At 55.1% G+C, this 24,845-nt stretch overlaps 2 protein-coding genes across 5 annotated transcripts; one reads left to right on the forward strand and one right to left on the reverse strand.

Annotated features, from left to right (window-relative positions):
* Positions 1-40: 40 nt before the first annotated feature.
* TEAD2 (TEA domain transcription factor 2) lies at positions 41-19,019 on the forward strand. Of its 2 annotated transcripts, none has more exons than XM_036307186.1 (13): positions 41-106; positions 1,689-1,926; positions 2,450-2,514; positions 2,962-3,024; positions 4,477-4,488; positions 4,720-4,827; positions 4,928-4,986; positions 9,421-9,485; positions 10,775-10,923; positions 13,992-14,165; positions 16,479-16,640; positions 17,295-17,447; positions 18,396-19,019. In XM_036307186.1, exons 2-13 carry the CDS (start codon positions 1,695-1,697, stop codon positions 18,507-18,509), a joined length of 1,356 nt encoding a protein of 451 aa, XP_036163079.1. In that variant the 5' UTR covers positions 41-106; positions 1,689-1,694; the 3' UTR covers positions 18,510-19,019. The 2 variants fall into 2 exon arrangements, with proteins under 2 accessions (XP_036163079.1, XP_036163080.1); XM_036307187.1 differs by having other exon boundaries at positions 77-146.
* A 142-nt stretch (positions 19,020-19,161) lies between these two features.
* CD37 (CD37 molecule) lies at positions 19,162-24,634 on the reverse strand. 3 transcript variants are annotated; one of them, XM_036307191.1, is made up of 8 exons: positions 24,469-24,634; positions 24,283-24,355; positions 23,274-23,398; positions 23,111-23,185; positions 22,472-22,576; positions 21,208-21,441; positions 20,559-20,642; positions 19,162-19,555 (listed from the first exon to the last, which is right to left on the reverse strand). In XM_036307191.1, exons 1-8 carry the CDS (start codon positions 24,535-24,537, stop codon positions 19,478-19,480), a joined length of 843 nt encoding a protein of 280 aa, XP_036163084.1. In that variant the 5' UTR covers positions 24,538-24,634; the 3' UTR covers positions 19,162-19,477. The 3 variants fall into 3 exon arrangements, with proteins under 3 accessions (XP_036163084.1, XP_036163082.1, XP_036163081.1); XM_036307189.1 differs by lacking the exon at positions 19,162-19,555 and adding an exon at positions 19,585-20,279 and having other exon boundaries at positions 24,287-24,355; positions 24,469-24,527; XM_036307188.1 differs by lacking the exon at positions 19,162-19,555 and adding an exon at positions 19,587-20,279.
* Positions 24,635-24,845: the final 211 nt, after the last annotated feature.

Consider the following 24,845-nt stretch of genomic DNA (forward strand, 5'->3'; position numbering starts at 1 on the left):
CCCGCCCCCCCTCCGGTCCCTCCCACTTTTCCCAAACAAAGCTCCCGGGCAACTTTCTCCTGCGCAGCGCCCCGCCCGCCGCGGCTCCCCAGCCCCAGGCCGGGAGGTAGGAAGGCGCCGGCGGGAGTCGGGGATCCTGCTTTGGGGTGTGTGAGTTGGGGTGGAAAGTTACGTGCTAGGAGTTTTAGGGGTGTGTGGGGGGGACCCCCTCTGAATTGCATGCCGCCTTCTTGTTATGGGGGGCGGGTGGGAGGGTGGGAGCTCGAGATTTCGCTTCGGACCGAGTCTGTGTGCGGGGTTGGAACTTTTGCCCGAGTTGGGGTGTCTGCTGGGCGCCTAAGTGCGGGAGTGTGGGCCTGGGCGTGGGCGAGGGCAGGGAACTTCGGCGGGGTGTCCGCGGGGCGTGCGTGTCTGCGCGGTGTGGGTTGGAAGCCAGAAAGGACCCTGTGCGTGTTTCTGGACCGAACTGGTCCGTGTGTGTCATCTGTGGGCGCCTGGCCCTCCTCGTGGAGAAAGGGGCCTCCCGGGTGGCGGAGGGCCGGCTACGGAGCCTTCTAGAGCTCCAGTCTTGTCTCTTGGGAAGTTTGGGGCCTGGGGCGGGAAATTCGGGGGGACCTTTCTTAGCCGGCTCCTCCGTCCCTTTGTCTGGCCGCATGGGGGAGAGCTGGGCTGGGATTCTGGCCTATGGGGGTCCTGACCGCCGCAGCGCCATTGGGCTCGGCCTGGGGTCTTTGTCTGCCGGGGCCGGGACTCGGGGTCCTGGGCAGGAGGGGGATGGGAGCCTGGACGCTGGGGTCCTGGGAAAGCTGTGGGAGACGTGGGGCCGCCAGGGAGGCGGGATCTGACTGTATTGGAAAAAGTTTCCCCCTGTTCCCGGCCTCCGGAAAGTCACTGGGAAGTAGCAGAGTTGGACCCGAGCCCACAGCGCAGGGGCTGGGGAGGGCAGGGGCGGGGCCGGGGGCTGGAGGGGAGGGGCCCTGGCTGGCCAGCCCCGCCCCTTATGGGGGTTGTGGGAAACTGGGGGAGGGGATGCCTGGGCCCTTTGTTCTGGCTCTCCTGATGGCAGGGCGCCCCTGACCCCCCCCAACTCTGTGGTTCTGCGGGTCTTTCCTGGTCTCCACTTGAGTTTCTGCGCTGAATCTCTGTCCCTTTTCCCCTGGTTCTCTGTCCCCCTCTCTCTCTGAGCCCCTGTGCACCACCCTCTGTGTCTCTGGCCCCCTCTTTCTGGCTCTCTGCGCCCCTCCCTCTGGGTCTCTGTCCCCCTCTCTCTGGATCTCCCTTTAGCCTTACTAGGGCCTGTGCCCCGTCTTTTCCAGCAGCTGCTGCTCACGTCCTAGCACCTGTTCTTGGGGTGGGAGTAAGATCTCACTCACAACCCTCCTCCCGCAGCTAGGCCCTGACTCCTGTCTTCTTTCAACTAGTAATCCATGCCCACATGACTGGCCCTCATGGGCCCTGTGCATGACTATGGGGTCTTCACGACTTCATCCCAACCCAGGCTCCCCTGGAAATCCAGAGGAGAACACTTCTTGCCCTAAGCTTCCCCAGAAATCCAGCCCCCTTCTCCAGAACCTAGGACTCCCAGCCTCAGCCTCCTCCCCCAGACCCCCGGGGTCTGGACTCCCAGCTCTCCAAGCCCTGAGAGAGGGTGGGTCGGGGGAGCCTTGCTGAGCTCTGTGTTCTTCCAGGCCCAGATGGGGGAACCCCGGGCTGGGGCCCCCCTGGACGATGGCAGCGCCTGGACAGGAAGTGAGGAAGGAAGTGAGGAAGGCACCGGAGGCAGCGAGGGGGCTGGGGGAGACGGGGGTCCGGATGCTGAGGGTGTCTGGAGTCCAGACATCGAGCAGAGCTTCCAGGAGGCCCTGGCCATCTACCCACCCTGTGGCCGGCGGAAAATCATCCTGTCCGATGAAGGCAAGATGTATGGTGAGTCACCCCCTCCTTTGCCCTGGCCCTCATTGATTAATAAAAGACAACAAGCAACATTTATGGCTCCCGCATCCCCTCCCTCTGGCTGGCCTGGCCTGATTGGCTGATCAGACTGGGCCCGTTGTACCTGACTTGTGCACAAATTCGTGCACCAGGCCTCTAGTTGATTAATAAAAGACAACAAGCAACACTTATGGCACTTTAAACATTGTTCACATAAAAGTACGTCGTAGCCTCCCGATGGCTCAGGTAGGAGCTAGCATCCCCTTTGCACAGATGAGGAAACTGAGTCCCAGAAAGGCTACATGATTTGCCTGAGGCCACAAAGCTAGTGTGTGGCGGAGCTGGGATTTGAACCCAGGCAGTGTGGCTCCAAAACCTGCAGTTGTAACTCATCTTCCATGTAGCAACCAGCTTGCTGGGGCCTCTGGGAACTATGGCGTCTCTCTCCTTCCCTGGTGTCCTCTCTGTTGGGAAGTTCCGCTGAGGGGCTAACTCTGTTCCATCTTTGGCCCCGCAGGTCGGAATGAACTGATTGCCCGTTACATCAAGCTGAGAACAGGGAAGACGCGAACTCGCAAACAGGTCTCAGGACGGACTCAGGGGCTTGTGTGTGGGACGGGCTGGTCTTCTCAGGGCCGTACTGGTATGGGCAGGTTCAGGTTCGAGGACGGTGTGGTTCAGGTGCATTTGTCTGTCTTCTCAGCTCAGTACACTCTGTGCCTGTTTGGTATAGTTCTCTTAGCAGTTGTGTTGGAACCAGAGTAAGAGAGACTAAAGGAGCCAAAGAGAAGGGCAGGGAAGGGGAGGGAGAGGGAGGGCTGGGTTTGCAGGGTCTGGGGAAGAAGTCTTAGAGAGAAGAGTGGCCTTTATGGTCGCATCTGTGTGCCTGCTCCTGAGACAGCCGGCATATTCTGCGTGTCATCTCCTAGGTCCCAGCAGCTCGTGGGGCACCTGGAGGGAGGCAAGGGGTAGGGGGCACAAGGGGCAAGTGATTCTCGCCTGAGTCTACTTCTTTGTCACTCCCTCCAGGTCTCTAGTCACATCCAGGTCTTGGCCCGAAGGAAATCGAGGGAAATCCAGTCCAAGCTCAAGGTAGAGACCAAAGCAGACATCCTGGGGGGGGCGGGGGCGGGGGCAGAGAGAGGGGGACAGGGACCCAGAAAGAGGGGACAAGAACTCAGAGAGGGTAACAGATCCAGAGAAGGAGGGACAGTAATGCGGGGTGGGGGACAGAGACCAAGGCATGGGAATAGATTCACACAGAAAGGTGAACAGAATGGGAGGGGCAGAAACCCAAGGTGGGGGTTAATGGCGCAGCAGGGAGCGGGCGGATGGAGACCATGGGAAAGATCCATAGAGAGAGGGGCACAGAGATCTCGCTTGGGGCAGGCAAGAAGACTCGGGTGTCCGGCCTCTCCTCCGGCTACTGCTGCCTCCCGCCTCCCTCCTCTCCCCTCCTGTCCTTCCTGTGCTCTTCCTGGCACCCTTGTCGCTCTCCCCTCTTGTGCTGCGAAGGTCTCCTCTTGGTCTCCTCCTGATCCGTCTTCCCACTTCCGGCCCCTGTGCGGCCTGCCTGTTCTTCCTGTGCCCAGATATCGTCATGTCCTTTTGGAGCTTTTCACATCCCTTTTCTTTTCTCCATCCTCTGGATTTCCGGTTGGTTCCCTCTTGGCCACAGACCCTCATTTTCTACTCCTCCGAGAAGGGCGTCTCTTCTGCCTCTTTCTTTGGTTTTGGGGACCATCACTTCCTATTCCTTTTTTTTTTTATAATATATTTTATTGATTTTTTACAGAGAGGAAGGGAGAGAGACAGAGAGCCAGAAACATCGATGAGAGAGAAATATCAATCAGCTGCCTCCTGCACATCTCCCACTGGGGATGTGCCCGCAACCCAGGTACATGCCCTTGACCGGAATCGAACCTGGGACCTTTCAGTCCGCAGGCCGACCCTCTATCCACTGAGCCAAACCAGCCAGGGCTTTTCTTTCTTTCTTAAACACTTTTTTTTTTTTTTTTACTGATTTGAGGGGGCGGGGGAGGGGGGCAGAGAGAGAAACATCCATCAATAGCCTCCCAGGGTATGTGCCCTGACTGAGAATTGAACCGGCGACCTTCTGGTGCACGGGACGATACTCAACCAACTGAGCCACACTGGCCAGGGCTCTCTGGTCTTTTCTGGAGTTCACTGCTCCCCTCTGTCCTGTCTCAGCAAGGAAATGCTCAGTGCCTATTCCCTCTGGGTTCAAAATTCTCATTTCCTGCTGCCTGCATATCCGGAAACCTTCACTTCCGGCTCTTTATTGACGTAGAAATCCTCATGACTGTCTTTTATTCTGGACATTGGGAACTTCTTTCCCCTTCCAGGCCTGCCCCCCGCTCCCCCCTCCCCCGTTCCATAGTCACCCTTCATTTTGCTTTCCTCTCATTGCTCTGCTCAGGGTGGTGGGCTACAGGGGTTGGCAGGGAGGCAAGGTGGGGTGCCCAGGCCTCACTTCCTAAATCCTGTTTTCTTTCCTTCTTTGGCTCCCTCCCCCATGGGCAGGCCCTGAATGTGGTAAGTCCCTCTGTGCATCCTCCCACCCACTCCCTTACCCCAGACATTCTTGAGGGAGGGCAGGAGGGCTAAGGGGCTGTAGTGAGAGGGATTTGGACCCTCCCAAGCCCGTTACCATGACCTCCCATCTCCGAGCCTCCCCATGCTTACCCTGCCCACCCTGTCACTGTCCCCACCCTTGCTGTGTCCACTGGAACCCCCATTAACATGGACCCTCAACGCTTCCTCCAGGACCAGGTTTCCAAGGATAAGGCTTTCCAGACAATGGCCACCATGTCCTCGGCCCAGCTCATCTCAGCACCTTCCCTGCAGGCCAAACTGGGTCCCGCTGGTCCTCAGGTGGCCTGGGTTGGGGACTGTGGGGTTCAAGGCTGGAGGGTTGGGGGGGGGTGGTTTCAACCGGGTACTAACTGGCTGTCCCCCTTTGTCTCGTCTCCAGGCCTCTGAGCTTTTCCAGTTTTGGTCAGGGGGCTCTGGGACCCCCTGGAATGTTCCAGAGTGAGTACTTTTTGTCCTGCATCAGCACCTGTCCCCCTCCTCCACTCTCTCCCACAGGCCTTCCTCACCCCCCGACCCGGCTCCCAGCTCCCTTGTGCACATCCATTCTGGAGCCAGGCTGTCTGGATTTGAGTCCCAGGCAGGAGGGTGAGGTGATGGTCTGAGATGGGATAGTGAGGAGGGGGTGGGGCAGGAGAGTCAGGAGGAGGAGGGGTGGCGCTGGGGCCCGACTGGCTGAGAAGGAGGGAGGAGGCAGGGACAGCGCCTGGGCTCCAGCTGGTGACTGGGGTTGGTGGGAGTGTCCACAGATGTGCAACCTGTGGGAGGAATGGGTTTGGGGGAAAATAAGCTTAGCATGAGACTTGATGAGTGTGAGAGGCCTGTAAGATGTTCATGGGGCCCGGGTGGCGTGGCTCAGTGGTTGAGCATCAACCTATGAACCAGGAGGTCACGGTTTGATTCTGGGTCAGGGCATATGCCTGCCCGTGCTGGATCCCCAGTGGGGGGGGCATGCAGAAGGCAGCCAATCATTGATTCTCTCTCATCATTGATGTTTCTATCTTTTTCACTTCCTCTCTGAAATCAATAAAAGTTGTTTTTAAAACAGTTTAAAAAAATATTCATGGGAATAATGGCCTTCTGCTCAGATTGGCTGGGCCCCAGAGGCTCATGGGAAAGGCAGTTGTAGTTCTAGAAATTCCAGGGAGGGTTGAGTGAAGAAGCCCCAGAGGCTCATGGGAAGGCTGGTTCTCATCCCACAGAGATGGTTCTTGGGCCTGAACAGGGGTCCATCTCAGAATCAGAAGAAAGAAAATGGCTTCAGAGGTAAATTGGAGTGTCCGTGTTAGCTATGAGAGAGCCACGGGTGACAGGATATGTTTCTAGCTAGAAAGACAGAAATGGGCGCAGAGGCTCATGGGAAGTGTAGTTTTCAGCCCAGAAAGGAGCCGATGGTTCTAGGCTGGGTGGTGGTGGGGCAATGTGGCCTCAGGACGGTGAGGCGGGAGTGTTGAGAGTGTTGCCAAAGAGAGTCAAGTGACAGGCTGTGGGATCCAGGCTGGGACAGAAGAGTTCGCCGGGAGGTGCTGCTGGATGGGGACATAGGAAGGGTCAGGACCAGTCCCCAGAGCCGAAGGGGAGGAGGCTGATCTGGAAAGGGGGTGTTCTGCACTGGTCGCGAGGGTTCCTCTTTTTATGGAGCTGATAGTCGACTTGAGGAGACGAATGTTAATTAAATCATGTGCATAAACACACAACGGAAGAGTATATGCGATGTGGTGTGAAGAACTGCAACAGGGCCCGGCCGGTGTGGCTCAGTGGTTGAGCGTAGATCTATGAACCAAGAGGGTCACGGTTCGATTCCCGGGCAGGGCACATGCCTAGGTTGTAGGCTTAGTCCCCAGTGGGGGGCGTGCAGGAGGCAGTGATCAGTGATTCTCTTTCATCATTGATGTTTTGTTGTTTTTTGTTGTTGTTTTTTTTTTGTTTGTTTTTTTTAAATATATTTTATTGATTTTTTACAGAGAGGAAGGGAGAGAGATAGAGAGTTAGAAACATCGATGAGAGAGAAACATCGATCAGCTGCCTCCTGCACATCTCCCACTGGGGATATGCCCGCAACCCAGGCACATGCCCCCGACCGGAATCGAACCCGGGACCCTTCAGTCCGCAGGCCGACGCTCTATCCACTGAGCCAAACCGGTTTCGGCTTGTTGTTGTTTTTTTTAAATATATTTTATTTATTTTTTACAGAGAGGAAGGGAGAGAGATAGAGAGTCAGAAACATTGATGAGAGAGAAACATCGACCAGCCGCCTCCTGCACATCCCCCACCGGGGATGTGCCCGCAACCCAGGCACATGCCCTTGACCGGAATCGAACCTGGGACCTTTCAGTCCGCAGGCCGACGCTCTATCCACTGAGCCAAACCGGTTTCGGCCATCATTGATGTTTTTATCTCTCCCTCTCTTTTCCTCTCTGAAATCAATAATAATACTAAGAAAAAAATAGAAGTGCAGCAGGCTCTGGGGTGAGGGAGAGAGTTCCAGGGAGTTTCTCTGAGGAGGTAATGTGGAAGGCTGGGAAGGACTTTGTCAGGTGAAGAATGAAGGTGGGAATATTTTAGGCAGAGAAAACAGTATGTGTCAGGAACTGAGAGAAGGCCACGGGCCAGTCAGTCAAATGTTTACTGAGCAGCTATTCAGTGCCTGTTACTCTGGTTCAATTGGGGACACAGCATTGAACAAATTAGATAATTCCTGCCTTCATGGGGCTTATATAGTTGGAGAGGGGAGGAAACAGACAATAAGCATGTAACAACCAAATAAGCATTAATAAGAAAAGAATAAATGTGGGAAATAAAGCAGGGTATCCGTGCTCTATTTATTTATTTTTAATGTGCTCTATTTAGACAGAAGTCAGGAAGGCCTCGGAGGAGGTAATATTTGGGCAGTGGGCTGATGACAAGGAATTAAGTTGTTGGGTTGGGTACTGGAGTTCAGATTTCAGAATTGGGATGGCAAGTAAAGACCGTAGGGAGCCAAAGTCAAAAAGTCCCTGGAGTTTGTGTCTTTCTGATTTTTTGTTGTTGTTTGTTAATCCTCACCCGAGAATATTTTTCCATTGATTTCTAGAGAGAGTGGAAGAGAGAGGGAAAGACGTGAGAGAAACATGTCGATGGGTTGCCTCCTGCACCAGCCCTGACCAGGTCCCGGGTCGGGGAGGAGCCTGTAACCAAGGTACTTGCTCTTGACTGGAATCGAACCCGGGACCCTTTGGTTCACAGGCCGACGCTCTATCCACTGAGCCAAACCGGCTAGGGATTTTTAAAAATATATATTTTTATTGATTTCAGAGAGGAAGGAAGGAGAGAGAGATAGAAACATCAATGATGAGAGAGAATCATTCATGGGCTGCCTCCTGCACGCCCCCTACTTGGGATTGAACCCATAACCTGGGCATGTGCCTTGACTGGGAATCAAACCACAACCTCCTACTTCATAGGTTGATGCTCAACCACTGAGCCACACGAGCCAGGCTGTGTCTTTCTGATCTTGATCTTTGGACTCTTGACCTCCTACTGACCTCTGACTTCATCATGTCTCCTTGACCTCTGACCTCTCAGTCTCACCGCCATCTGGGATGCCCATATGTTATTGGTCTCTATGCGATCAGATAACTACCATCACTGGCCACGGGTGATTATTGAAATTGAAGTTAACGCAAATGCAATAAAATTAAAACTTCAATCCCTCAGACACCTGAGCCACATTCCTGCTCAGTAGTCACATGTCGCGTGGTCAGGAGGCACAGTGCTGGGCGGCACAGATAGGGGACACTTTCATTATCGCAGAAAGTTCTATTGGACACACTGCTTTGGATTTTGTGCTGCCGCCTCACCCCAAAGTTTGGTCTGATTTCTGGGCTCACCAGTCCCATTTCTGGGCTGCCGATCATTTTCTACCCCACCCTTGACCCTTTCCTCCTCTTTCTCCAGATTTCCTAGTCTCCTCACCCAAGAGACCCCATTTCTGTTCTCTTTCTGCCATTTTGTGAGAGGTACTAAACTATCACCAAGACCCCAGGCTTCATGGTTGGGACTGACCTGGTTTGAGCCCAGGCTCCACAGCTGTGTGACTGGGTGGGTCAGCTGACCCCTGTGCAACTGAGAAGAGCAGTAATCACACCTACCTCATAGGCTGTGAGGCTTCGATTAAAATGTGCACATAGCCCTGACCGGTTTGGCTCAGTGGATAGAGTGTTGGCCTGCAGACTGGAGGGTCCCAGGTTTGATTCCGGTCAAGGGCATGTACCTTGGTTGCGGGCACATCCACAGTGGGGAGTGTGCAGGAGGCGGCTGATCGATGTTTCTAACTCTCTATCTCTCTCCCTTCCTCTCTGTAAAAAATCAATAAAATATATATTTTTTAAAATAAAATAAAATGTGCACATAGCCCAGCCAGTGTGGCTCAGTGGTTGAGCATCAACCTATGAACCAGGAGGTCATGGTTCGATTCCTGGTCCAGGCACATTCCTGGGTTGTGGGCTGGATCCCCAGTGTGGGGCCTCCAGGAGGCAGCCGATGAATGATTCTCTCTCATCATTGATGTTTCTATCTCTCCCTTCCTCTCTGAAATCAAGAAAAATACATTAAAAACATAAAATAAAATGTGCACATAATGTGCTGAGCTGGTGTGGGTCATTGGTTGAGTCACCGGTTCGATGCAGGCTTGATCCCCAATAGGGGGTGTGCAAGAGGCAGCCGATCCCTAACCCAAACCCTAACCTTTCCCCACTCTATAAAGTAAAACATATTTTTAAAAAATGCACATCATGTGCTAGCACGGGGTCCAGCTTGTCCCGGTGCCTCAGTAAAGGTAGCTGGTACGATTAGAATCCTTCCACCTGCTCACCCTCTGCTTCCTTTCTCCCTCAGCGTGAAGCCATTCTCGCAGACGCCGTTCTCCTTGTCACTGACTCCCCCATCTACTGACCTCCCAGGTAAGAGTCCGCTTTCCACCCTCCCTCTTCTCCCATCTCTCTTGTCAACGCTTACTGCCTTTCCTTCAACCTCCCATGAATCAGGGTCCCATTCCTACTGAGGTCCAGCTCTGAGGCAGGGTGTGTGGAGGTATGGAAGGACCTGACAGAATTTGTCGTGGTTAAGAGCGTGGCCTCTGTAGCCACACACGCCGGGTTTGTGTTCTGCCACTTGCTAGCCTAAAGGACATGGGGAGATGTATTACTCAAGGTTCTTTCAGCTGCAAGTGACAGGAACCCAAGTGAAGCTAGATGACAAAAACAACAAGGACAACAACAAAATGGAGTTTACTGAGTTAGGTAACTGATATTTCAGGGATTATGGCTTCAGGTATGGCTGGAACTAGGGCAGTGATGGCGAACCTTTTGAGCTCGGCGTGTCAGCATTTTGAAAAACCCTAACTTAACTCTGGTGCCATGTCACATAGAGAAATTTTTTTATATTTGCAACCATAGTAAAACAAAGACTTATATTTTTGATATTTATTTTATATATTTAAATGCCATTTAACAAAGAAAAATCAACCAAAAAAATGAGTCCGCGTGTCACCTCTGACACGCGTGTCATAGGTTCGCCATCACTGATCTAGGGGCTCCAATAGTAGCATCAGGACTTGCTTGGTTCTACCTTCCTCTGGTGGCTTCATTTCCAGGCAGGCTCTGTCCCATCCATCTGATGGAAGCAAAGATGGCTTCCAGAGTCCAGGCTGATATGGTCCTCACACTGATGAAAAATTACACTTAGGTTCCACAGATTCATCAATTGGGAATGCTCTTGGCTGCAAGTAACAAGACCCAAATTAATAGTGCCAGAAATGAAAAGGCTTTAATGATTCCACATAACAAAAAGTCTGAAGGTGGGCTGCTAATGTGCTGGCTCAGCACCTCAGCGATATCAGGACTAGCATCTCTCTAGGTCCCTTGGCCTCTCTCTTCCTGTCCCAAGATGACTGTTGTGACTCCAGGCACCATGTCCCAAGCAGGACTTGACCAGAACCAAAAGCTTTCTCCTCCCAAAGTTCTGTCTTTTTCATTCAGGAAGAAACTCCTTCCCAGAAGCCCCCGAGCAGATTTCCCCTAACGCCTCATTGGCCAGGACTGTGTCACATGGCCACCTCTAGCTGCAAGGGAGGCTGGGAAAGTGAGTATTTAGCTTTTTCAGCTTCTAAGTGGAGGCAGGCAAGAGAGAACAGTGCTTGATATGTTCCATAAATGTTAGCAATTTTTATTATTTGTTCTTCTCTCTCTAGGGTACGAGCCCCCCCAAGCCCTCTCACCCCCTGCCCTGCCCCCACCTGCCCCGTCACCCCCAGCCTGGCAGGCTCGGGCCCTGGGCACTGCCCGGTTACAGCTGGTGGAATTCTCGGCCTTTGTGGAACCCCCGGATGCAGTTGACTCTGTAAGTCCAATTTTGGGATAGTTGCTGTGGGTGTTTTGGAATGCAGAGGGTTATAGGAAGGGAAAGCATAAAGTAGTGGTTCTCAAACTAGCATCTATCAGAATGACATGGAGGGCTTGTTAAAACAGATTGCTGCCCTAGCCGGTTTGCTCAGTGGATAGAGCGTTGGCCTGTAGACTGAAGGGTCCCAGGTTCGATTCTGGCCAAGGGCACTTGCCTGGGTTGTGGGATCAATCCCCAGTAGGAGGCGTACAGGAGGCAGCCAATCAATGATTCTCATCATTGATGTTTCTCTCTCTCCCTCTCCCTTCCTCTCTGAAATCAATAAAGAAATATTTAAATATATATTTAAAATAAGACAAAAACAACAACACACACACAGATTGCTGAGTCTCACCCTCAGAATATCTGATTCAGTAGGTTTAGTGTGGGGCCTGAGAATTTGAATTTTTTTAAAAAATATTATTTTATTGAGAGGAAGGGAGAAGGAGAGAGAGATGGAAATGTCAATGATGAGAGAGAATCATTGATTGGCTGCCTCCTGCAAACCTCACGTTGGGGATCCAGCCCGCAACCCAGGCATGTGCCCTGACCGGGAATCGAACTGTGATTTCCTGGTTCATAGGTCGACTCTCAACCACTGAGCCACGCCAGCTGGGCGAGAATTTGAGTTTCATAAGCTCCCAGGTGCTGTTGATGCTGCTGGGACCACATTTTGACGACTCTTAGCATAAAGGAATAGGAAGGCCATGAGGTTGTGGGTTGGGAAGGTCAGAGAAACTCTAAGACATCATTTATTCATTCATCAAATGCTTCTGAGTGTCTAGTGTGCACCAGGCTTTGTGGTGGATCCTGGGAACTTGGGGAAGCAGATCTTGTTTCTAGGCTTGAGCTTTTCCGGGCGAGGATGGAGACAGATGCCACATTAGCCTGGGCAACACCCAGAAACATCATAGAAGTTTCTCACTCATGTAACATTTCGGCGTGGGCGTTCAACAGCAGCCTCCCACCCAGTGATTCGGGGAATCCAGGCTTTTTGCATTTTGTGGCTCTGCCATTTTCTAGGGCTTCAGAATTTGCTGCTGGATTCTCTGCATCTGGCTGGCAGATGGTGGAAGGGAAAGGGTGAGGGGGCTGTATGGGTCTGGCTTGGAAGTGGCAACTAGCAGGTCTGCTCACATCCCATTGGCCGGAACTTAGTCATGTGATCACATGTAACTGCAGAGGCGTCTGGGAAATGTAGTTTAGCTGTGTGAAAAGTCACTAGTGTTTGTGTGAACACATTGTCTCTGTCACAGCCACATAAACACCAATTCCTGTATATAGTGGTTTTGCTAAAACCCAAGTCAAATCGGGTTAAAACCCTCCCATCTCACTTGGAGCAAAAGCTGAAGTCCTTTCAGTTGCCCACAAAGTTACGAGCCATCTGACCCTCAGTCCTGCTCTGCCCTTACCTCCTGCCCTCTCACCCTTGTTTGCTCAGCTCTGGCCACACTGGGCTCCATGCCCTTTCTCACACACGCCAGCCCACTCCTGCTTCAGGGCCTTTGCATCTGCTGTTCCTGCGGCCTGGAGTGTGCTTTCCCCAGATACCCCATTCCGTCCCTCCGTTCATTCAGGTTCCGGCTTGATTATCTTCTCAGGTTGGTTTTCCCAAACCACCCTATGGAAAATACTGGCTTCCATCACTCTCCACTCCCTTACTATGCTTTTTTTAAAAAATATATTTTATTTTTTTACAGAGAGGAAGGGAGAGAGATAGTTAGAAACATCGATGAGAGAGAAACATCCATCAGCTGCCTCCTGCACATCTCCTACCGGGGATGTGCCCGCAACCCAGGTACATGCCCTTGACCGGAATCGAACCTGGGACCTTTCAGTCCGCAGGCCGACGCTCTATCCACTGAGCCAAACCGGTTTTGGCCCTTACTATGCTTTATTAGGACTTTTCTCATAGTGTGCATGACTCTCCAAAATTGATATTATCCATAAGATGATTTGAAATTCTGTCTCTGCTAGGAGAATGAGCTCCATGAGGTCAGGGACTTTACCTGGTAGCCCTGGGACCAGGGTAGTACCTCTACACAACAGATTCTCAATCGATGTCTGAGTATGTGCTAGGATGGGGGAAGCTCAAGCTTTTGTGGGTGTACAGAGGAGTAATTCTGCCTGGAGAGTCAGTGAAGGCTTCCCTGAGATGACAACATGTGAGTTGGGCTTTGAGGGTTACATAGGAGTTTGCCATTTGCAGAACTGGGCGCTTCAGGTACAGAGGTAGAAACAACATTGAGGCTTTCAGAGAAACAAAATAATGAATATGGTGGGAAGCTGGGGAGGCTGTGGCTATTTGGGCAGGAGCTGGTTCTGGAGGAGCTGGCATTGCCAAGCTCAGGGACCCAGACTTTCTTCTGGTGATGGGGCACCTGGAGGTGGTAGAGAGAACCCATCTGTTTGTGATCAGTGGAGGCTTCCAGAAAGAGGCAGATTTGGATGACGTGGAAAGATGGAGGAGGATTTGTGTCAGAAGAAAAAATGGGGAAGATTTCAGGACATGGACAAGAAGTGATAAGAATGGGAACAGAGAGACAATCTTAATGTGGGCTATGTGGATTCCCATCCACCCATCCTTCCATTGATGGGACATTTATGAACAGCTATTCAAAATATGGCCAGGTTGAGGGGTATGGTCTTTGTCCTGGGGTGCTGGGGAGCCATGGGAAAATTATGAGCAGGGGAGGTCAAGGGTCAGCTCTGGAGCCATATGACTGATGAACTGGGGAGGAGAGATGGGAGGCTGGGCGGCCAGGCAGGAGGCTGGGTGACAGTGGGAGGGGACAGGCCTATGAGGATGGAGAGTAGGGGACAGGGCTTGGGGACTGAGGTGCTATGGGAATGGAGGGGCAGGAGAGAGTGGAGAGATGCCGGGAGTTGGGCCCAGGGTCCGGTGGGCAGGGCGGAACCGCCAGCAGGAGCTCTGGGGGTGGCGACAGGGGTGTGAGATTGGCTTCGGCAGTGCGGGCCGGGGGTCCGGCCCACCTCCCACTCCTCACCGACGGCTTTCTCCCCAGTACCAGAGGCACCTGTTCGTACACATCAGCCAGCACTGCCCGAGCCCTGGCGCTCCCCCGCTCGAGAGCGTGGACGTTCGGCAGATCTATGACAAATTCCCTGAGAAAAAGGGGGGTCTGCGGGAGCTGTACGATCGTGGGCCCCCTCACGCCTTCTTCCTGGTCAAGTTCTGGGTGAGTCCGGCCACCAAAACCAAAAGTGCTCATAAACCCCATGGCCGCCCAGCTCAGGCCTCTGGCTCTCCCAGGTCAGCCTGGGCCTTGCCACTCCTCATGGCTGAGTATCAGCCCCCTTTGCAACAGGAGCTCCAGGGAGTTTGGCCCCCAGGGCGGGGTGCATGGGACCCGTGCAGGTGTAGGAATAGGACTTGGACCCCCCCAGATCCCACTAGACCAGCCGTGGGCAAACTACGGCCCGCGGGCCGGATCCGGCCCGTTTGAAATGAATAAAACAAACAAAAAAAAAAAAGACCGTACCCTTTTATGTAATGATGTTTACTTTGAATTTATATTAGTTCACACAAACACTCCATCCATGCTTTTGTTCCGGCCCTCCGGTCCAGTTTAAGAACCCATTGTGGCCCTCGAGTCAAAAAGTTTGCCCACCCCTGCACTAGACGTTGCCACACCAAGTCGTGTGACTGATACAACCCTTGGGATTGGGTTGTGTCGTTTCAGACTTCCCTACATCCCACGTGCCCACACTATAGCCTTGTTGCTAGGGAATGTCCTCCTCCCCTTAGCAAATGAAGTTTGGGCGAATTTTGGCCTCTAAGAGGGGATGCTACTTTCCACCAGACCCTGTTGTTAGAGAATGTCTGGCCTTGCGGGTACCACTGAAGGAGCTGGGGGGTGGCTTTGTAAGGTCCCGTATTTACTGAACAATCATTTATTGAGCACTTACTATATACAAAGCCCTATGCCAGGTTCCATAAAATAATTGTGGGTCCATTTGAGTCTTTCTTAGGCCTATTTGGTTTGGTGTCCAGTCCAGTGGCTGATGCTATAGGGGTTCAATTTAGGTGAATGTTTGCGGGGTGTTACCTCTTGTGGTAACCAGGGCAGTGGAGGGATCTAATCTCTGAGAAGGAAGCGTGCAGAGGGCCTGAAGTTTGCTGGCCTTGCTGGACCCGTAGCTACTGCGGTTACCAAGGGTTCTAGCGTGTGAAGTGGAGGCCCCAGACAGCTCTGGGGATGTGTTGCTGAGGCTGTAGGCATTGCTAGGGCTTAAGACGGGCTGCACCAGGTGCCAGGAGTGGAGAGCGGCCCATAGAAGCCCTGCATCTGAAGGGACGCAGGGAGTGGCTGGAGAGGCCTTCAGTATTTGTCTGGCTTCACAAGGCCCTGGTGCTGGAGGGATGGATGGAGTCAGGCCTCAAAGGACCTGGTCAAGCTGATAACTCAAGTTAGGGAGAGGAAGAGGTCTGCCTCCCAGGAAGGTAGGGTGACCAAGGGGCTCAGGCCAAAGGTGCTATGAGGTCTCAGACCCCCACCTGGCATAACGATTGTCTGCTCACTTGGCCACTGGGACATGAGGGGTCTGACCTCTGAGAATCAGCTGCAAGGGCCCCAGAGGGTGTTCTGAAGAGGAGCCAGGCTCCGTTGCTAGGAAATAGCCCCTTGTCTTAGCAACCAGGGTTGCTAAGGGCTCTGGGGGAGAGCCTCCGGTTGCTAGGCAATAACTCCCTCCTTAGTAACCAGGCCCTTGGAAGAGGCTGAACTCTTGAGTTGGGGGCTTCAGGAGCAAAACTGTTGAATAGCAGGGCTCCTTGGGCGGGGGGCTCACTGGGCAGAGAGGGTCAGGATCATTCTGGGGACTCAGACTTGTGAAGCCGGCACTTGGAGAGGTGGGGACTTTGAACACGGAGGAAGTGAGGTGGGCAGCTAGGGGGCAAATGGGAGAAACCAGGCCATGAGCTCCTTCTAACAGAGTTCCTATGTTATAAGAGTTTCCACTGTTTATTTATTTAAAAAAATTTTTTTTTTATTGATTTCAGAAAGGAAGGGAGAGGGAGCTAGAAACATCAGTGATGAGCCCTATCTGGTTTGGCTCAGTGGCTAGAGCGTCGGCCTGCGGACTAAAGGGTCCCAGGTTCGATTCCAGTCAAGGCCACATGCCCGGGTTGTAGGCTCGGTCCCCACTGGGGAGCGTGCAGGAGGTGACCCATGAATGATCATTAATGTTTCTATCTCTCTCTCCCTCTCCCTTCCGTTCTGAAATTAATAAAAAGAAAAAGAGAAAAGAACAAAAGAAACATCAATGATGAGAGAGAATCATTGATCGGCTGCCTCCTGCCTGCCCCACACTGGGGATCGAGCCCACAACCCAGACATGTGCCCTGACCAGGAATCGAACTGTGGCCTCCTGGTTCATAAGTCAATACACAACCACTGAGCCACACCGGCCAGGCCGAGTCTCCACCATTTATAAGGGATGTCTATAAGGAATGTCTCCTCCAACTTAATCTGTGTCTCCCCATCCCCCAGGCGGACCTGAACTGGGGCCCGAGTGGTGAGGAGGTGGGGGCCGCTGGCAGCAGTGGTGGCTTCTATGGTGTGAGCAGCCAGTACGAGAGCCTGGAGCACATGACTCTCACCTGCTCCTCCAAAGTCTGCTCCTTTGGCAAGCAAGTGGTGGAGAAAGTGGAGGTGAGGCCGGAGGGGTGGAGTTCTGGGCGGGGGAGCACCCAGGCACCTGGCACTCTGGGGGTGCAGAGTAAATAAATGGACCGGGAGCCACGACAGCTCAGGCATTGGGGTTGTCTTCATGGTGGGGTGGGGGTGGCCCAGCCTCTTTGGGGGTTTAATGCACAGGCGTAGAGCTAATGTGGCATTCTAAAGTCTCATGTAAGGGTCGCTTTGAGGGTTCAAAGGTAACACGTGGGACAGAGATGCACAGTCACTAAGATACAAAAGATTCCTGGGAATGTGGCAGAGTTCACAGGGCCGGGAGGTTCAGTGGTCACAGTTGGGTTGCTGAGGACTTGCTGGGTCTCCATTTCAAAGGTTATAGAGTTTGGGGATCTCACTGAGGGGCCTGGAGGGCTTGAGGGTACCAGGGATCAGAGGAGTTCAGAGGTCATGGAGGGTTCAGAGCACGGCTTTGAGGGCCTGGGGGTGTCTCTGGTTTGCAGGCTCAGTGATCCTCAGTTGGACACCTGCGGGTTCAGGCCTGTCTCTGGTCACTGCAGATGGGGCAGCGGAGAGGGGAGATGGCAGTGGGGGGGCGGGGTGGCTGGGCTCCTGGGGTGACCCATGTGTGTCTCAGTCACCGTCCTCCCCACTCCTCTCCACCTGGTTCAGACGGAGCGCGCCCAGCTGGAGGACGGGAGGTTTGTGTACCGCCTGCTGCGCTCGCCCATGTGCGAGTACCTGGTGAATTTCTTGCACAAGCTGCGGCAGCTGCCCGAGCGGTACATGATGAACAGCGTCCTGGAGAACTTCACCATCCTCCAGGTCGGTGGCTCTCAACCTTCTGGCCCTTTCAATACAGTTCCTCATGTTGTGACCCAACCATTACATGATTTCCGTTGCTACTTCATCACTGTCATGTTGCTACTGTTCTGAATCGTCATGTACATATCTGATATGCAGGATGGTCTTAGGCGACCCCTGTGAAAGGGTCGTTCGACCGCCAAAGGGGTCGCGACCCACAGGTTGAGAACCGCTGCTCCAGGCGATGCGCTGAGGCTGGGCCGCGGGGGGCCCAGGTGTGGAGGGCGGGCCCGCCACAGCCCCTCAGCCCCAGACCCTCGCACCTGGGGGACTGACACAGTGGGGACCCTGCAGTTAACCCGTGGCTTAGGGCCGTGGTCGGCCAACTGCGGCTCGCGAGCCACATGCGGCTCTTTGGCCCCTTGAGTGTGGCTCTTCCTAAGCCTTAGGAGTACCCTAATGAAGTTAATAACAATGTATATAGTTTAAGTTTAAAAAATTTGGCTCTCAAAAGAAATTTCAATCGTTGTACTGTTGATATTTGGCTCTGTTGACTCATGAGTTTGCCGACCACTGGCTTAAGGGGTTCCCATGACCCAGGGGACTGATATGGTGGGGACTCCACAGCATTCTCATGAGGGACCCCCCTTCCCTGGGGAACTGACCTGGAGGAGTCATGGTGGGTCCTTAGCTGAGGGGACCTTCTGTACAGGGAACCTAACCTTAGCCCAGGAAACACGATTGGGTGGGATCCCTTTGACTTTGAGGAATGTGCTGAGCTGGGGACCCTTCACCTGGGGATGTGATGTGGGGACTTCTGATGCCAGGCCCTTCGCGGGCATGTTGAGCATCCCCTCTGCCTGGGACCTGTGACGTGGTGGGAACCTTTTCCTGGGGGCCCCATGATGACTGAGGGAGGGCACAGGGGTCCCTTCTAAGCACAAACCCCTTCTCTGGCCCCCTTGGCAGGTGGTGACGAACCGCGACACCCAGGAGCTGCTGCTCTGCACCGCCTACGTCTTCGAAGTCTCCACCAGTGAGCGGGGCGCCCAGCACCACATCTATCGCCTGGTCAGGGACTGAAGGGGGAGCCCCAAAAGTGGCTCCCCCCAGCATGGACCCCCAGGCTTGCCTGAGGCCTCTTATTTGGAGAGGGGGCTGCTCCTGTCGGAGGGGACCTTGCAAGCCGGGCTGCGACCGAGGGGAAGGGATGGATCCTGATGTTGGGACCTCATGGGTGTGGAAGGACAGGTCACTCCAGAGCACCAGGGACTGGGGACCGGGTACCCTGAGGGCACAGCCCTGGCCTCTGTCTCTACCAGGGGCCCTCACCCCGCTCCGTCTGGATGTTTGGGAGAGCCCTACTTACATATTGGCTTGTCCTCTCTTTGTTTTTCACCCCTTCTTTCCCCAATCTGCCTCCCCTTACCACCCCCCCCCCCCCCCCCCGCCCTGTGACCCCGACATCAAATACTGAAGGTTAACCCTTTCTGTGCAGGGCCAGGTGGGCCCTGGAAATTTTTTTTTTTTTTTAATATAACAGATATTTATAAGTGGGTGTTAGGGTCGTGACTTTTTTCTCAGCTGGGCAAGCAGTGTGTGTGTGTGTGTGTGGGGGGGGGTAGCTTTTGAATGTCTCCCCTCTTCTACCTGAGCCAAGGCTAGCCTGAATTGTTCACCACCATCCCTCCCGCCCCAAATTGTGTTGGTTTGTGTTTTGACAGAGATAAAGCTATTTTACCGAAACGTAGGGGATTTATTTGAAGTTTGAGTGAGAAATGATCTTGCGGGCGGTGGTAGACTGACATGAGTCACTGAAATGAGGTATCTTTGGGGACAGGAAGTTGGTGGTGGGAAGCCCCAAGTCCCACGAGAGAGAGGTGATGATAAGGGGGCAGGCTGACACCTGGTTCCCCGGGGGGAATGAGGAGGCAGAGGGCTCAGTGCCTGGGGAGAACTGGGGTTTAAACAAATATTTACAGGCCACAGGGAGGTAAGATCCCAGGGTACTTGAAGGGGCAGGGGCGGGGCTTTGGGGAGGGGGGCGGGGCCTATCGGTACCGGGCGAGCCTGTCGTAGACTTTGTCCAGGTTTCTGCACAGGAATATGGAGAGCGTCATGAAGCTGAGCTATAGAGAAAGGAGACGCGATCAGAGAGGTCGAGGGGGTGGCGATGAGAGGAAGATGGGGTGTGTGGGGGGTCCTATGGGAGGAAAGTCAGGGGGTGGGTCCAGAAAAGGAAATGAGACCTAGAGTTGGGTAGGGCGGGGCTAGAGGGAGAACTGGGCCTGGTTGTGAAAGATGGGGTCCAGGAAGGGCGTTTAGGGGAAGAGACGAAGAGAGGGGGAGGGTGGAGTTAAGGGTAAAAGGGCAGGAGGTCATGGGATAGGTCAACCAAAAGATGCTGACCGGCCGGGAGGTAGGAATAGGTCGGGGTAGGAGGAACCAGCTGCGTCTAACGCAGGTCTAGAGTCTGGAAAAGTAGTGCGATCTGGACCAAGCCCTTTATTCTGGAGGCGCCTCTGTCTTCCTGTCTGCCTCCGCCTGCGCGCCCGCGCTCCCGGTCTCAGGCTGTTCCTCGTCTTGATCCCAAAGCGGCCAGGGCCCCAGGGCCATGGGCAGCTTGCCCTGCGGGGCCTTGTCCCCCCAGTTGGGGCAAGCATCCGCCCTGCCCCAGCCACCCCACAGACTGCCGCTACGCCCGCTGCTGCTCAGCACACCGCCTCGCCCGTTGCCGCCATCCGCGCTCAGGCCCGGCCCTGGGCACGAACCCTCGGCGCCCGGCCCCGGCGGCTGGGGTTCCCGGCGGGTTGCTCGGCGTGGCAGGAGCAGGCTCAGCCCCGCCACACTCACCTGCCGGGAAAGGGGGGGGGGGGGGGCATTGCGGCCAATAGCAAGAGGCTGGTTTGCCCAATAGCAAGAGGCTGGTTTGCCGAGCAAGGCCGGTGGGAGGCTCGCGATGGAGAGCGGGGAGGGGGGAATACCTCCCGGTGTGCAAGCCGTCGGCTCGCAGAGGCTGGGTCTCTCTCCCGGGCGGAGCGGCCGGAAAGCTTGAATGGGCTGCGTGCAATTTGGGGCGGGGCTACCTAAGGGTTGTGCAGCCAATCGCGAGTGAGGCTGGGACCCGATTACCTCGAGTAGACCGACGCCCAGGCAGATGCCCACGACGGAGATGAGGTTGTTGTGCAACCACTTCTGCAGGCTCCGCGCGCAGCCCTGCGGGTGTAGAGAAAGGCGAAAGGCAGGGCTTTTTCTGGGGTTCGCGCTCACGCCCCTGGTACCCCAGTTAACCAGGCTTCTCTCATCTCTTCGCTCAAAACAAACCCCCACCCCACACCCACCCCCCGGCATCAGCGCTCCAGGTCCTCCCCCTTCTCTTTAGGCCCCACCTTCCCCAAGAACCGGCCACTGCCCTAACTGGTTTGGCTCAGGGGATAGAGCGTCGGCCTGTGGACTGAAGGGTCCCGGGTTCGATTCCGGTCAAGGGCATGGACCTTGGTTGTGGGCACATCCCCAGTGGGGGGTGTGCAGGAGGCAGCTGAATTGATGTTTCTCTCTCATCAATGTTTCTAACTCTCTATCCCTCTCCCTTTCTCTCTGTAAATAATCAATAAAATATATTAAAAAAAGAACCCGCCACGATTTCTCGTAGCCCCACCCTCCATTCAGACCCCGCCCGGAGGGTGAGGTCCCGCCTCCGGGGGACCGTACCCCTTACCCCCGCCCCCCACCCTACCCCCCCAGACGTCCTACCCCAGCCTTAGGCCGCGCCGCTTCCCACCTCGCGGTAGGTGCCGCTGTTTGCAGCGACGACGCACAGGTCCGCGCTGTGTCTGGGCCGCGCCAGGGCTCCGCCGCGGCTGAACTGGGAGAGGGAGGTCGTATTGAAGATCGCCGAGTCGTTGGTCCCCGATGAGTTACGGCAGGAGCAGGGCACGTTGAACACCGACGCGTTGTTTCTCATGCTGGGCACACGGAACCAGTCCTGGGGAGAGTTCCAGCCGCAGCAGCGCAGCTGGGAGAGGGACAGGGTCAGAGGGGCCCGGGCGGGGGGGGGGGAGGCAAGATGGCTGGGGGCTCTGGTCCGCAAACCGTGGCTCGCGAGCCACATGCGACTCTTTGGCCCCTTGAGTGTGGCTCTTCCACAAAATATCACGTGCGATGCGCGCACGTACAGTGCGATTGAAACTTCGTGGCCCGTGCGCAGAAGTCGGTTTTCCGAAAGGAGATGGACGAAACGAGTGTGCAAGAGGAGGGTGGATGGGAGAGTTGGAAGGGGTCGACCTCAGCGAAGGTACCGCAATCAGATTGAGGACGTTTTTAGCCAAGGCCAGCTTAGGAGCACCCTAATGAAGTTAATAACAATGTACCTACCTATATAGTTTAAGAAAATTTGGCTCTCAAAAGAAATTTCAATGGTTGTACTGTTGGTATTTGGCTCTGTTGGTTAATGAGTTTGCCGACCACTGGTTTGGGGGATCAGGGGACTGGGTCATGGTATGAGGTCAAGGTGGGAGCAGGGGGCCCGAGTAATGGGTGCAGGGTGGGGGCTGTGGGCTGGGCTGGGGTCCCGACAGGATCAAGGGACACTAGGGGAACATGGGGTTGAGAGAGACGAATCACGGGGCGACCTGGGGCTGGAGGAGAAGCTGCAGCATCACGCTGTGGGCCGGAAATCGGGTGGGCAGTGCATTCAGCCTTAGTTAGGGAGCAGGTGGATGGGGAGGCGGGGCCACAAGAGTGACCAGAGAACAGAGTCGCAGGTGGGCCGGGTCCCGTGGGACCCAGAGTCGCTAGGGGCGGGGATTGGGGTCACGCTAGGGCCTTGGGGGTGAGGGTGGGTCCTGTCAAGGCAGAGGGCCGGGCCTTTCCAGGGTCTGGAGGGAGCTGGGGAACTGGGCCATAATGGGGCCAGTTATGGGGTCATCGGAGGGCGGGGCGCCAGCGGGCGTGGCGGGAGTGGGGTGCGCAGGTGGGGGTACATTCGGGGCAGCTAGAGGGCGGCTGCTCCTCCCGGAGGGCGGGCGGGCGGGGGCCTCACGCACCTGGAACTGTACGTAGTCCCAGCTCTCCTCCGCCGCGGACTTCTCCGGGTCCGAGCGGTAGTTTTGGATCGTCTCCTGCACGAGCTCCTTCACCTTCCGCTCCAGCTGAGAGGCCGAGAGTGAGGCTGGACGCCCACCTGCCTCCCCCCCCCCATCTGCGCCGACCCCCGGGGTCCCTGAGCACCGGTTCCTCCCTGAATGGTTGTTACCTGTGTCTCTTCCTGAAAAGCTTTCTCTGCCCGTTTCTACCGTCTTTCTGGTTCTCTCCTCATTTCCCACCATTTCTCATTAGGCCGCTGTCTCCTCCTCAGAGCCCGTTTCTCTGCGTGCCTCTCTCTCCTGCTTCCCTCGGGATCTCGGTCTCTCTTCTTCCGTCCGTGCGGGTCTCTGCCTCTCCTGTCCCTACCTCTCTGTGTCTCTCTGTGTCTCTCTCTGTGTCTCTCTCTGTCTCTGTCTCTGTTCTGTCCTCGCGGCTGTTTCTCTCTTCTGCTTCTCTGTTATTTGTCTGTCGGTCCCTGTCTGCCTTTGTTTACGTCTTTTTCCACCCCACCCCCTCCAAGTCCACCCACTAGCTGCGGAAGGCGGGGTGTGTGTGTGTGTGTGTGGGGGAGGGGGTTGGGGGGGAGCAGGCAAGCTTACCCGGATCTTCTGAGTGGAGATGAGGATCCCCAGGGTGATCTGGGTGACAAACAGGAGCAGCAGCATCCCAAAATACTGGGGGGCAGAGTGGAGAGGTCAGGCTGAGCCCCTGCCCAGGGGAGGGGGGAGTGGTCCTAGGGACGGAGAGGGGCCGCGCACTCACCAGGCCCAGGAGGCAGCGCAGCTCCTTTAGGGCCCCCACGCAGCCCAGCAGGGCCAGGCCCATGGTGAGGACCCCTGAGATGGCCAGCGCCTTGGACCAGATCTGCAGGGGCATGAAGGACAAGCCTAGGGGAGGAGAGGCAGCGACACTGAGTCTGAGGTGCACAGCGCCAGGCAGCCCCCAGCCCCAGCCCCACCCACGCCGGAGGGAGCAGTGTCCTGGGGGCTTCTTTCTGGGCTCCTGGGCACCCCTTTCTCTGGGCCTCCGGCCCTGCCCCACCCTGAGCCTCTGTCCCTCTCCTCTGGGATTCTGTTCTCTCTCTGAGCCTCTGTCCCTCTTCCTCCCGTCAGCTCTCAGCCTCTCCTTCTCTCTCTCAGTCTCCCTCCTCCTCCAGCTCCTCCTCACTCCCCGTGGTTTCAGCCCCATCACTTGTTCTGCCAACATCGGATGAGTCACTTTAACCTCCCTGAGGCCTAGGGGTAATGCTATCTATTTCCTGGGGTTGCTTTGAGGGACCTGGGAGGGACGTGTTCAATCCAGTCCTCAGCCCAGGGCAAACACATGAACTAGGAACCATGAGGAGTTTCGCTATTACCCCATTATTATTTTCCTATTATTATTATTATTATTATTATTATTATTATTAGTGTTATATCCGTGTTACTTCCTTGCTGAGTGACATCCAGTATGTGACTCCCCCTCTCTGAACCTCAGGAAAGGTTTGTGGGGAGGATCCTATGGGCGTTTGCACAAGGTCTGACCCATAGGAAGTGCCTAAGAAATGACTATTATTGTTCTGAGTGGTCCGTCCGCACAACTGTTTGCCAGAGGAACACACCGAGGCTTGGAGAGGCAGGGCAGTAGCAAGCTTTGCAGAGCCCGGGACCTGCCTGCAGAATGAGCCCTGAGGGGCTCCCGTGGGCAAGGGAGGCCCCAGGAGGCTACTCGCTGGGAGGTCGGGTCCATGCTGTTCCAGGAAGGCCCGCCCCGACCGCCCTGGCCCCCTCACCCACAAATGACACGAAGCTGGTCTTGTCCACGAGGATCCAGATACCGAAGCAGAAAATCAGGCTGCCTAGGACCTTCGGAGAGGAGAGGAGAAGGTGGTGGTGGTGGGCAAGTGGGGATACGAGGCGGGGTGGGGCGGCGACGGCGGGGCCCGGGGCCCAGGCTGGATGGCCATGAGACAACTTACGAAAAAGAAGAGGTTGAAAACGAAGAGGAGGTACTTGATGAGGCTGAGGCAGCTGTCCTGGGCCGACATCGTGGCCTGGAGGGGTGAGTGGTCAGAGGAGGAGTTGGCAGTGGGGAGACGGGGAGACAGAAGCCTTGAACGAGGAGGAGAGGCTGAGACAGACAGAAAGGAAGAACACAGAGAAAGAGGAAGTGCCCCGGGTGGAGCCTCACCCCCTCCCTCTACACACAAAGTGGTTTTATTCTGTCTCCGTCCCTGGCTCCCTCACTCGCCCCACTGGGACCCACACACACCAGTACCTGAGGGGCCTTGGAATTTGTGGACACCAAGGACACCCTGGGCCCTTCCTCCCAGGTGTCCATGGCGCAGGCTGGGGG

Source organism: Myotis myotis, unplaced genomic scaffold (genome assembly GCF_014108235.1).
Source record: "Myotis myotis isolate mMyoMyo1 unplaced genomic scaffold, mMyoMyo1.p scaffold_m19_p_45, whole genome shotgun sequence".
NCBI classification, from domain to species: domain Eukaryota; kingdom Metazoa; phylum Chordata; class Mammalia; order Chiroptera; family Vespertilionidae; genus Myotis; species Myotis myotis.